The 13,278-nt window shown below is 57.3% G+C and overlaps 1 protein-coding gene across 2 annotated transcripts in view; it reads left to right on the top strand.

Annotated features, from left to right (window-relative positions):
• The window catches only part of SORCS2 (sortilin related VPS10 domain containing receptor 2), a gene marked incomplete at its 5' end in the record, with an annotated part of 364,973 nt that overhangs the window by 97,169 nt on the left and 254,526 nt on the right, over window positions 1-13,278 (top strand). For both annotated transcript variants that reach the window (XM_081130912.1, XM_081130911.1), the window contains one exon: window positions 8,671-8,738. In XM_081130912.1, the coding sequence (XP_080987038.1) occupies window positions 8,671-8,738 (68 nt within the window). The remainder of the gene's footprint in view (window positions 1-8,670; window positions 8,739-13,278) is intronic.

The following is a 13,278-nucleotide window of genomic DNA, read 5'->3' as shown; positions in this document are numbered from 1 at the left end:
ATCTTTCCACGTGCTTATTTGCCATCTGTATTCTTCCTTTGGTAAAGTGAACGTTCAAAGGTTTGGGCCATTTTTATCGTCCTGCTTGTCTCTGTATTATAGAGTTTTCAGGATTTATGTGTTCTGGGTTCTAATCCTTTGTCAGATGTGTATTTTGCAAACATTGTCTCCCGGGCCGTGGCTTATCTTTTCCACTTGTAAACATTGCCTTTAGAGCATAAGTTTTTAATACTGATGAAGTCTAATTTATCCACACACAGATATATATTTTTTGTCTATGCTTTTATGTCTTATCTAAGAGTCTTTGGACCAACCCAGAGTCACTAAGATTTTCCTCCCTGTTTGATGAATTTCAGTGTACGTTAGGTCTAGGATCCATTTTGAGTTGATTTTTGTGGTGGAAACACAGCTTTGAATGTTGACAAGCAGATGTGTCAGCCCAGCCCCGGAACTGGGGGCAGTGATGGGTGACAGATTACGCCTTCTGCCAAGGGTCTGATTCCAGGGGGAGGGACGTCTCACAAAGACACACGGCCGGGGCCTCAGCTGCATCTCGACGGCCAGGATCCCCGTGGCCTCGCAGCTGAAAGCCGGGACCGCGTCGTGGTGCGAGCTCACACGGTCCTGCCAAGTGCGCCCGTCATTAGCTCCCCGTCGCTGTTCAGTGTAGACAGGGCTCTTAATTCCGTCTTTTTGTCTCTGTCACGCTGACGGAGATGACTCTGTTTTCAGCCCCGATGTGCCAGTGGCAGGGCGCCCCTTCCCCCGGGACCGGCAGGCGCCCCGACCGCAGATCCTTAGGCTGTGATTTAGCGGGACGGGCGCAGGAAGTTCGCACGCGGAGCCCGATTCGACAGCCCGGTGTTGTCACACGTCACTCCTGTGAAGGCCGCGCTGTGTCTGAAATGCCGCAGGTACAGTCCAGCCACGTGTTTGGGCTCCAGCAGAATTGTCCCTGCCCTTGTCGGAGGAAGATACGGCGACTGACTGCCCCCCTCGCCCGCCCCGGGGAGGCTCCTGGATTAGGTTTCGGAAACGGGGAGCTTGTGTTCGGTGTCCAGGAACCGTAGGCTCCCCCCGTTTCCTTCCCTCCATGCGAGCCAGCAGTACAGCTCGGTTTTCATGATACAAGATATAAGTTTTTCCCCCTGCTTTTAGCTGGAATTCCTTAGACTAAGCTGAAATATTCAGAGGAGCCAGGGTCGTGTTTATTGACTTGAAAGTGAAACCAGTTTGGTTGAGGAGAGTGACCTTGAATGAAACTAGCGTCTCTGTTGGAATACCCGGCACCTCTCTCCTGGCTTAAGCTTTAGTGTCGGGGTCTGTTGGACAAGTTAAACACGTTTGTGGGGTGCCTGCTTTTCCCTGCTGCAGGGAGAACCCGTGTGCCCGGTTGGATTCCTGGTCAAGGGCATGTACCTGGGTTGCAGGTTTGATCGGGGCACATGCGGGAGGCAACCGATCGACGTGTCTCTCTCACATCGATGTTTCCCTCTCTCTCTTTCCCTCCCTCCCTTCCACTCTCCCTGAAAAGCAATGGGAAAAATATCCTTGAGTGAAGATTAACCATAGCAACAAAGGCCTTTCTTGAAACACTTAAGCTCAGATGTTCACGGCATGACTGTGGCAGTTTGCCTCTTTGGGCCGGGGTCCCCCTCCATGATCTGTGGGTGCATTCTGCCTTCCTGCTGCCCAGAGCCTCGCTGGGGCAGGTTGGGGATATGCCAGACACCCTGAGTCACAGGCCCCGAGTATTTCTCAGATGCAGCCACTTCCAGAAGCCGTGTGAGCACTCAGGGTGCCTGGGAAGCCGTTTCTGCAGATGTCACTGGGATAGTCTCCCTCTGGGGACACGATCTCCCCGAGGCCACCTGGCTCATGGCTGCCCGTGTGTCAGAAAGCCCAGGTAAGGGCCCATGTGGTGTGCTTAGAGACACACACCACAGCAGCCTGGGATCTGGGGCTCTGCGTGAGCCTCCACACAAGCCTGCTCTGTTTGAGGAGGATCCCTCACCTCGTGGGTGGGTCTTCCTGAGCCCCCAGCTTTGGCACTTTACGGAAATAGCTTCCTCCAGGATGAGCTTCTGCTTCCGGCCTGGTTTTGTACAGAAGCTGAAGTTGCTGACAGTTCTCAGCAGTTTCACCGAGGTTTCCTGTCATGTGGGAGTCACGTTTGCGAGGTAGTGAGCTCCCCATCGCTGGATTCCTGGGTTGTTGTTGGGGCTGTAGGGAGGAAGCTGAGGTGGGGGATTCGGTATCCAGAGAAGCTGGGTATTTTCCAAAATGTGGAAATTCTGCCGCTGGGCAGGTTCCAGGACAGAAGCCCCCAGGGGGCCTGCAGGCCTGCAAGAAGACACTGGCCTTGCTTCCTTCCTCCCCATGTTCCCAGTAAGGACAGCGGCAGGACTTGCGGCTGGTACGCCGCTGACAGCTCTCAGCTCCTTTTAACCCAGTGAGGGCAGGTCCGGGCCCTGAGCTGGTCTCAGGCAAATTGCACGTGATACGAGAAAATGAATTGTCCTCACTGTGCTTAATTTGTGTTTACCACGTGTGATTTCCGCGTAGGTAGGTGATGCTTGCCTGCCACTTATGGAAATGATGTAAGACTTTCCCGTTTAAGGGAAAGAAGTGACTTGGTTTAAAATCTGAACCTAATACCCTGCCTTCCTCCTGGCCGAGCCTGTGCACCTGACGCTGGGTCTCTCCCGACGTGGATGCGGTTCCTGGTTCTGCTGGGGTGGGACGGCCATTCTGACCTGTGAGCCCAGCCCTGGGCCAGGGCGGCCAGATGGACACCCAGAGCCCAGAGCTGGGGATGAGCCCGGGGAACAGGCTGTGCCCAAGGCCGGCACTGAGAGAGGACAGCCCTTCCTGGGAGGTGACGTCAGAGGCCTCCCCAGGGCAGCTGCACCTGGAAGACCCCCTTTCTGCAGAAAGCCTCTTTCCAAGTCCCCTCCCCACCACCAGTCCCCACAAGCTGGTGTCCGTGGCCGAGGGTGGGAGTGAGAGGGGTCTGGGCTGCAGGAGACACCGGTGGTTTTTGCGCCTGGGAGTGGCAGTGCCATCATCCTCACCTGCATTTGTGTGACATTATCAGTTGTACCGTGAGGTCCCACATGACATCTCCAGGCTATCTCAACTTCGGGGCCCAGTGAGGCTCAGAGAGGGCCCAGGCCAATCAGGACCCACCCCCGAGAGTGTGGAATTGGTTTTCTGCCCACCCCTCAGGGAAATGGGTGCCAGACTGGTCCAGAAACCCTGAAACGGGGCAGGAAATTGTCCTGCTCGGCTTGTACGTCTCTAGATTCCCTGAGATTCTTAGCAGAGTCCCCAGTAGCTCAAGTGTCAAAGCTGTTGTCCTGGGTGAGGGGAGGGGTGTCACGATCCATCTGCATTTGCAAACCAGGTGCAGGGGGGGTTTGGGGGGACGGACCACAAGTCCGTCCAGAGTGAGGGGGTGGGGTGGCTCCTGCAGACACAGGCTCCACACCCGGGCTCACAAGGCATTGAGGGACCCACAAAAAAGTTTTAATTTCCTTTAAGATCAGAAGAAAAATGAATTTTTCGGTCAAGAAAACATTTTGATATATAACAGGAACACGATCTTCTTTATACCAATGCCACCATAAAATATAATTGTTAACATTTTTATGGAGGGAGAGGCCCACGAAGGCCCAGATGCCTCGGGCCCCCAGAAGTCGTCTTGCTCCCCAGGTGGCCAGGGGATGGGTTTTAGGCACAAGGGCAGGATGTCCTCCTTGTGTTCTCTGGCTTTCTGGGGAAGAGAAACTCGTCTCCGCAGAGCCCAGGTGGGCCCGAGGCCTCCTTCCCAAGCGCGTGTCTGACCACCAGGCCGCCCCGCTCTCCTGACAGTCCCGAGTCTGGCCTTCGGGTGGCCGGCCTGTCTGGACTCCCTAAGGCCCAGGGGTGTCTTTCTCGGCTGCTGTGGCCCAGACCTCGTCTCCCTGTTGGATGCAGCCATAGGCTCCCTCCTCCTTCACCTGCCTTGTTCCGGGCTCTTCTGTTCTGACGTAACAACATTGTTCCCAAAGAGAAATTCTTGGAAGAAACAAGCCTGTGGTTCTGTGCTGGGGACTGGACCGGGGCTGGGGAGGGCCCCGGAGCCAGTCGGGGAGGGGAGCGGAGTGGATTTCTGCTTTGAAAACAGGCTCTGCCCGGCCAGTGTGGCTCAGCGGTTGAGCATCGACTTAGGATCCAGGAGGTCTCGGTTCGATTCGCGGTCGGGGCACATGCCCGGGTTGCGGGCTCGATCCCCAGGTGGAGGCCGTGCAGGAGGCAGCCGATCAATGACTCTCATCATTGATGTTTCTTCTCTCTCTCTCCCCCTCTCCCTTTCCCTTTCTCTCTCTGAAATCAATAAAGATATGTTTAATAAATTAATAAATAAATGAGTAAATAAAAACAGGCTCAGCCGTCCCACCCCTCCAGGAGGTCCCCAGCACTCTGTGTGTTGTACGACAGTGACATCACAGTGGATCCAATCGCCTTCATGGCCATAAATAGATCCAAAAAGGCCAGTAGAAACCCGGGAGCAATGGCAGGAAAAAAAAAAAAAAAGAATCTTGTAATTTCATTAATAGTTTTACTTGCAGTGACTGTTAAAAGGGAGTGATGGGTGAAATTAAAATCTATCAGGTTGTGAGAAATGGAGAGTAAATAATATTTTCGTGGGACAGCTGAGGTGGAAAAGTCTACCCACACCCACCTATTAAAATGCACACTCTCCCTTAAACAGATCTGATGTAAAAGTGCCATTTTCCACAGATCAGTAACGCTCCTGCATTTGGCTTCTGCTGGCTGCTTCTGATTTATAGGGTCCTTCCGAAGCTCCGTTCTCAACTCTCTGTTTCTAAACATCGGGTTTCGTGCCTCTGAAATGTGCACGATGGATGGATGGATGGAGGGGCTGGGCTCTCACCTGTCTCAGCCCAGGGCGGGACCCTGGGGAGGGAGTCAGTGTGGGGCCCCTGGGGAGCCCCCTCCATCCTCAGTGGAGCCAGGCAGCCCCCGGTGGAGATGCCAGCCCTGCCAGGGCCCAGCTGTCACCTCCAGCAGGCCAAGCCTCAGTGTTCTCATCCAGAGTATGGGCGAGGGCCTGTGTCAGTGTCCTGGGGCCGCCCTGAAGATGACCATAAACAGAGCAGTTAAACCACAGACATTTATCACCTCACAGCTCTGCAGCCGGACATCCAAGGTCGCAGTAACGGGTGGGTTCCCCCTGAGGCCGAGCTTCTGGCGGCTTCAGGCGCCCCCTGGCTTGGAGATGGCCGTCCGCTCCCCGTGTCTTCCTGCTGTCCTCCTTCTGTCTCTGCCCACGTGTCCCCTTTTTGTAAGGACGCGGTCATTGGACTATGGAATGGCCTCACTTTCATTTCCCCATTTTTAAACAAGGTCCCAGGTCCCAGCCACATCTTTTGGGGGAACATGATTGAACCTATAACAGGAACGGACACGGGTGGCTACATGCTGCTGACGGGTGGAGGGGGCCCCCCGAGCTCCGACGTGTCTAAGGGTCTGTCCGTGTGTGCTGTGGCTGGGAGGCCTCATCAATAAGTCATTCCTACGTAGCTTGTTGGTTGCACGAGGGCTCCCAGAGGACCAGTGACATAGGGCCGTGCTGCGATCTGAAATTGGAACCGTAAAACAAACTGTGGGAAGCTGGGCGGAAGGCCTACGGGACCTTGTAGGTCACCACGAGCTCGCAGGTGGGCGGAAGGGGAGGGCCACTGGGCTAGACCTGGGTGACGGTGCACCCGGAGGAGCCAGGGCTTGTGCGTGACCCGTGCCTGGAAGGCAGCCTCAGGAGAAGTGGGGAGGGGTGAAGAGTGAACCCACCAGAGCCCCATATTGGCCCTGCTGTGTGCAGTGTCAGGCGAGTCCCTTGGCAGCCGTGTGCCTCGGTTTCCTCATCTGTAAGATGGAGCGATAGTTGTGGCTGCTCCCCACGGGGCTCCTGACGATCCGATGAGCGGATGGTCTTGATGAGCCGAGCTGGCACCGAGGAGGCCCCCAGGGCCCCACACCCGGAGCCCCCCCAGCGCCTGGAAGACAGAGTGAGAAGGCGAGACGCAGGGTGCTGTGGGAGCTGAGGGACCCCAGTGATGGTGACGCTGGCTCGTCCCGCCTCGGGCAGCGGACGCTCTGGCTGCGTGGGAGCTCCCCGTGGGCGGTGGACTCGGGCGCCTCGGGTAGGAGGGCACCCTGGGCGGTGGGCTGGGGCGCAGCAGCCCCGACTCACGGCCTGGACGTTTCTCCCACCCGGAGCAGAGCGCCCTGAGCTCCGGGGACGCACGAGCTCCCGGAACAGCAGCTCCTGGCGCCTTCATTTCCGAAGCGTTAGCCGAGGACCCAGGGGCGCGGCATGCTCTTCAGGGCTTAAAAAACTCCTGGTAGAAGTTTCTCCCGAGAACACGGCTTTAGCCAGCAGGGCCCAGCTCCGAAGTCACATTCTTGGGGTCACACTCCGGCTCCATCGTTTGGGCACGGTGTGTGACCTCTCCCTGCTTTAGCGCTCACCTGTCACCTGTCGCGTTGCCGGGGTGTAGAGAGAGGTGATGGCCCACGCCTCGCCCACGCCGGGGCATCCCCCACACAGCTGGCGTCCGTGCGCCCGGGTGAGCGTGGGCCACCTCTCCGTTGCTCTGAGTGCTTCCTCAGGGAACTGAGGTGCATGGAGCTCAGAGGGTCTGACCCCTAACCCAACTGTGGAGTCAGGGGTGCCGGCCAGGTCTCCCCAGTGGCTGACCCCTCCTGGGCAGCAAATAGTCTCAGCCCTTGGCAAGCAGGTGCATGGCCTTGGCCCCAAAGCCCTGGCCTTGGGGGCACAGATGCTCACCAGCTTAGTGGGTGGAGGTGGTGCTAGTGGGTCCCGTCCTCTTGAGTGAGGAGGGGACATGTCCACTCGGTGGAAGTGGGTGACTTGTGAACAGAAGCCCTGAGCAGTCGCCTCTGCCCCCCCTCATTGCCTTAGTCACTGGGATTCAGCTCTGGGGCAGAAAACAAGACCAGTCCCTCCCCCAAAGGGCCCACTATCCAGGGGTGGAAACAGCTCTGTGAACTGTGCTGGGAGGAGGCAGGGCAGGGTCTGGGGGAGAAGGGACACTGGACCCCGGGGAGGGGTCTTGGAGACTTCCTGGAGGTGGTGTCAGTTAGACCGAGGTCTGAGAGTTGATAAGAATTAACCAAGGACTTAGCGTGGGGGGCGGGGAAGATGGTCCCAGGTGAGGAGCAGCTTGTGCCGAGGCCTGGAAGGGCTGGAGCCTAGAAGGCAAGGGGATGGGCCTGAGTGGAGACTGTCACCCAGAAGGGGGCAGAAGGGGGAGCCTTCGTCCATTCTGTCATAAGGTATTAGTGCCAAGTGAGGGGGTGAGCTCCCCGACCCTCAAGGTGTGCAAAGCAGAGAGAGCCTGGCAGCAGGTGCTTGATAAGGATGTTGGGTTGAGGATTTCACTCCTGATGGACTCTGAGCTTCCTTCCAGCTGTCACATTCTGGTTCCTGGAAATGCCCCCTGGGAACAGCAGGACTATAAAATATAATCAGCCAGTTAAAAGACACTTGTCTCCTGCATGCCCGGGCCCTGTCACTCTGCCCGCCTTCCTCTGTCTTCAGAGGAGAGAGCCTGGCAGGGAGAACCGCTTTGTTCCCCAGCACGAGGGCCCTCGCCCGCACTGCCCAGCCGGGATTTCTTTTAATCATCGCTGCCTCTGAAAAGCGCACTGTCCCCTCTCGGTTGACATCCCTCCTCACATCTTCCCGGCTTTAATCACCAGCTAAAGAAAGATCGGCCAGACATGTCGCCGAGAGCAGAGACAGTTCTGTTCCCGTGACGGAGCCCGGCATGGCCTTGGCTGGTGAGGTGACCCCAAATTACTAGGCTAAGGGCTGTGCCGGGAGCTGGGGGGTGCTCCCGCTTTACCTCCTGGGGTTCCCATGGCAACGGGAGTGATAGGAGCAGCTCCTGGGGACCGTGAGTGGAAGGAGATTTGACAGGAAGATGCCAGGGCCGGGGAAGTGCCTGGGGAGGGGCTCCGTCCCCCCCACCCCCTCGGGCAAATCCTCATTTCCCCGGTGCTCACGCATGTGTTTTGAAGAACGTGGGCTGCTCTCGAACGTGTGTGTTTTCGTTTTTATGAACAGCTGAGCGTTTTGCACTGGCACGCGGCGGGCGCGGCGTTGCTAGGTAGGGCCCGTGGGGGTGCGTCGTTTCAGCAACGGTGATTCGGGACCGTGTCTGCCCTTGTCCGAGCACAGCCCCAGCAGCTGCGTCTCCCAGGGGACAGAGCCCCGCCTTTAGGAGCCCGGCCAGTCGTGTCCTGCACTCACCCTGACCGCCGCCTCCTCAGGCCCTTTGACCTCAGCTGGAGATTGTCCGGGGCTGGGTCTGAATTATTCCCACCCAGGGGCAGCTGCTGGGTGGACCTCAGAGGACCGAGATGTCCCCAGAGTCATTCCAAAGAACAGAAGCCCCCCGTCTTGAGTGCTCTGGTGCACGTGGCCGGCGTCCCCCGGGAATGCCAGCTGAGCAAGGCTGGGGCAGCTGACACCCCAGAGACCCCCAGTCCTGGGGGCATGGCGGGTGTCACCATATCCCTCTTTGAGAACCTCGAAACCCACTGATTTCTGCCTTTTTCTTTCTGTTGCCGCCACAGGTGATCTTGATCCTGACGAAATACTACCACACGGACACGGGGAAGGTGCTGGAAAGTTCTCTGTGGCGGTAAGTCAGCCCGAGGCCGGGCCTTTTCCTGGGCGTTCGCTGAGGCCGCCGCGAGTAGGCGGCTGGCGGCCTTTCTCTGCGGGAAAATGCAAATGGGAGAAGCTGAAAGCAAACGAGGGGCTTCAGCGGCCGGAACACAGCGCTGCGGGCCCAGGCCCTTCGGGAAGCTGCCGGCTTTATTTTCTGCTCTTTCTGTCCCCCCCCCCCATGAAGCGGGTTCCCAGTGTGAATTCAGGTCGCTGCGCAATTTCCCGAGCTTGTGCTCTGAACTCCGGGCGCAGCTCCGGGGCCCGCTGACCCTGCCAACGGCCCCATTGTCCGGGCGGCTTCCTTTCTTTCAGGCTCGGCTGAAGAGCTTGGCAAATAAATAGGCCCGGACAACCGGGGAGACCTCTTTATTTGTGAAATGTGAGTTTGGTCCAAGAACGTCAGGCGGCCCTTTGATGTTTCGAGCGAGGAAGGCGGGAAGGGGGATTTGAGAAAGCTTTACGGCAACGGTCATCCTCAGCATTCACCTCTGTACCCCAGGAGGGGCCGGGGGCTCCCAGGCCCTGGGCTGTGTCCTCTGTGGCCCACCGCCGCTCCCACTCTCACGGAGCCATTTTGGTCCCCAAGATGTGTTTCTCAAGTAATAATTAATTCATTTTTCCATTTGAAATCCGTAAAAAACAACCACCTGAGCCTGCTGGTCAGGACCGCTGGTCTGCCGTGCGGCCACTGGGAGTGGATTGAGAGTCGCCTGCGTGTTGGCCCGTAGCTGAAGGGCTCGGTGACTCTTTGGTTCTCGCTGAGGAATTTTCTGGGATGCTCTGGGAAGCTGTTGAAACTGCACCTCGAGCTGGGTCCTTCCTTTGCTGTGTAAAGAACGGTCTCTCGCCGGGCCAGCCAGCTGGGTCCCCTGGGTGCTCATGAGGCCGAGGTTGGGGACCGAGCCACTCCTGAGCCCTGAGCCTTCTCACCCCGGGCCAAGCGCCTGCTGCAGCCGGCTCCTCGGCGAGGGCTGGCCTCCCGCACTCCCCGGCCTGCGCCTCCGGCCCTGGGGGACGGGGTCGGCCGCCAGCCACAGCCCTAAATAAAGGACAGACGGTTCCCTGCCCCTACCCCTTACTTTATGCCCTGGTTGATTTTCATCTGTGCCTTGAAGCAACTTGTCCAGCAAGAGGTCAGAGGGCCGCTTTCGGGTCCCCCTCAGCGTTGGGTGAGGCCGCTGGTGGTTTGGGACGGGAGCCGACGATCGTGTGAGTGGTGCCGTTCCAGCGAATTCTGCTCGGCTGCTCTTGAGGGTTTGAATCCGTACTTGGCTTCAGGGGGAGGCTCCTGGGGACGGCCAGCCTGTGGAGGGGCCCCTCCTGCTAGGTGGGTGGTCCGGGGATGGCTGGACCCTTGGCTGGAGTGGAGAGACGCTTGAGTCTCGCCTTCCCCTGGTCAGGATCCCGAGCCCTGAGCTCCCTTGTTCGCTCCGCTCCCGCGTGTCAGGGGCGCTGACGGGGCCGAAGCCGGCACGGGCGCCCGCCGAGCTGTCGGGAAGGCTGGGGCCCTGCAGCATCTCAGCGCGGCCGGGGACAGGCGACGAGATTGTCTGAAATGTCGTCTGAATGGCTAACGGTCTCTCCTGGTGTCCCCTGTGCTTCTGCGGACAAAGTCGTCGGGTACAGTTAGGATTTGCTGCTGGTCCTCGTGGGGGCTGCGGTGGAGTGGGGCTGGCCTGGGGACCGGGACTCCTTGTTTATGGGCTTCAGAGTTCTCCAGAAGCAGGCTGGGGGGGCCTAACCCTAACCCTAACTCTACCCTAACTCCAACCCAACCTCAACCCCAACCCAACCCTAGGGGGGCTTCATCTCCTCCCTGGAGCCTCAGTCTGCTTACTCCTGAAATCGGGATAAAATACCCCACGCGGGAGGTTGCGAGGACTGGATGAGATAACACACGATAGGTCCTAGGACAGCGCACCATCTACCTTTGGTTTTCTGCCAGAGCAAATCAGCAGATTCTAATTTCCCGTGTTCCTTCCTCATCACTGTCTCTGTACTCAGACGCTTTCTCTCCTTTATTAAAAACACCTACAGAGCCCGGCTGGGTGTGGCTCAGCGGTTGAGCATCGACCTAGGATCCAGGCGACCCGGGTTCGATTCCCGGTCAGGGCAGTAAAAAACAAAACAAAACAAAAAAACACATACAGATGCATGAGTCATTTCTAGAAAGTTCACCCACGACCCCACCCGCGAGGGGCGATGACTTTGTTTGTCTTATCTTTTTATGCCTGTAAACCTTACCTGAGAGCATGTTTTTATTGATTTTTAAAGAGGGGAGAGTATAGATATATATATATATAGAGAGAGAGAGAGAGAGAGACGGGCCTGCCGCAGGCCTGGCGTTTCCGGGGGGAATGCGAGCCTCGCCTGGGGCGGCGCCCTGCCTCCCGCCGAGGGGCCTGACCACCTTCCACTCGCGGGCCTAAGGGCCGGGCGAGACCGCGGTGTGGTTTTCACTCGTGCGCATCCCCCGGACTCCCGGTGAGGCTGAGCAGGCCCCGTGTTCGTCGCTCACGACGCTGTCTCCCGTGATCATTACCTGCTCTCCTCTTTGCTTCGGGACTTGTGTGGGGACCGTGTGGAAGTGGCAGGATTGCCATTGTTTCCTGTCGGGGATGCCACCTGCTCTGTTGCTCTTTAAGGCCGTGTGGGTGCAGGCCAGCCTGGTGGGGCCGTTTGAGGGCCGGGAGGGGGCCGGGAGCGCCCGGAGCCAGAGTGGAAGCTGACCTTGGCCCACCTTCCCAGGATGCGGCCCCGGGACTGAGCCTCACCCGGAGCGGATTTGCGTCTGTGTTAAACGCACACGCGTGTGTCTGTCCACAATCAGTGTGTTACGCTGTTCGGCATGTTTCAGAAATTGATATAAATGGTGTCCTGCTGCCTTTCCAACCGGACTTCTGCTCCTGGCGTGTCTGCGGTGATTTATCCGCGAGGCGCAGGTCCGTCCGCTGGCTGATTCCGGCTGCGGGCCCCTCCCCGGGTCTGCTGTCCCCGCAGGGCTCCGTGAGCGCGAGGTCCAGCGTGGGTCCCCAGCTTCCCTTTCCTCTCCGTCGCCAGCCTGTCCGCGGAGTGAGTCCTGCTCCACGTCTTGGGCCCATCGGACTTTAACTGTTTGCACTCCAGCGGGTGAGAGCGCAGTTCAGCGTCGTTTCGTTTTGCGTTTTCGATTCCTCGTGAGGTTGACACGCCGTCCTTCGTTTGTTGACTGTTCAGGTCTCCTTCTCTGGGACTTACCTGTTTATCCCTTGGGCCAGTCTTCTTCCCCTGGGTTGCTTAATTGGTTCTTAAACCCCGCTTCTCCCTTGGAAAGAGCCTGTCCTCTCCGGGACACTTCATTTTAAGATTTGTGTCTGGAGCTCCTACCAGGGGCCGTTCATCTTCTCCTAGCACCTGAGGATGTGCCCTCCACAGAGTGTTTCTTTCATGCCATTTTTTTTATGTCTCATAGTGCAGTTCTTAGGACAGTTTTTCTGTAGGACGGTGTATTAGTCGGCTGTTGTGACAGTAACACCGTGTAACGAGCAGCCCTCAAACTCAGCGGCCTGCACCAAGCGCCGATTCTCACACCTCTGGGTAGGCTGTGGTTTGGCTGCTCCAGCCTGGATGACGGGTGTGGGTCTGCCCCGTCCGTATGTGTTCTGGGACCCAAGCCTATGGGGCCGCCACCCGGACGCACTGTTCTCATGCTCACGCCGGACACCAGAGCTCAAGAGCCACGCCCGGCCACACGAGCAAGGTTGAGGGTTCTGCTCCCATTGAATGTGCTAGATTTTCACTGACCAAAGCAAGTCACAGGGTCAAGCCCAACACCACTTGGCCAAAGTAAGTCACAGGGTCAAGCCCAACACCACTTGGCCAAAGCAAGTCACAGGGTCAAGCCCAACACCACTTGGCCAAAGCAAGTCACAGGGTCAAGCCCAACACCACTTGGCCAAAGCAAGTCACAGGGTCAAGCCCAACACCACTTGGCCAAAGCAAGTCACAGGGTCAAGCCCAACACCAATGGGAGAGGGGAGTGAATGTTTGCTGAATGACAGGTGGTCATAGGAGTTTCCAGAAAATCTGTGTTCTGTGGTTGTGTGTGTTTGGTAACCAGACAGGTGGAAGGAAGGCAATCAGGTTCCTTTGTAGGAGGCTCACCAGCGTCTCTTAACACCAGACGCTCACCAGCATCCCCAGGGGAAGTTTGTGCGGCATTTCTTGTCTCATCTGATTCCGTGATCTTTCATTTAATTTAATCATCTCATTTAAAATTTTGTTTAATTTGATTAAATTCACTTATTTATAAATTTTAATATCTAAGTATTAGTTTATTTTGGTTCTGTCGAGCATTTCCTGGGGTTGGTTCTCCATGGAACAGACTCCCGGTGGAGCTGGCATTGGAGATGTTCAGGTCACTCCGTCTACCTACAAGGGCACCGTGTCCTGTGTCGTTAAACCAGGTGTGGTTCTATTTTGCCATCCAGCCTCTTCCTCTCTCTTTTTTAACGTGTAGAATTTCAGCGGCA

The sequence above is a fragment of the Miniopterus schreibersii genome, assembly GCF_964146895.1.
Source record: "Miniopterus schreibersii genome assembly, chromosome: 1".
Classification (NCBI taxonomy): domain Eukaryota; kingdom Metazoa; phylum Chordata; class Mammalia; order Chiroptera; family Miniopteridae; genus Miniopterus; species Miniopterus schreibersii.
This window is presented reverse-complemented; position numbering and strand designations above follow the sequence as displayed.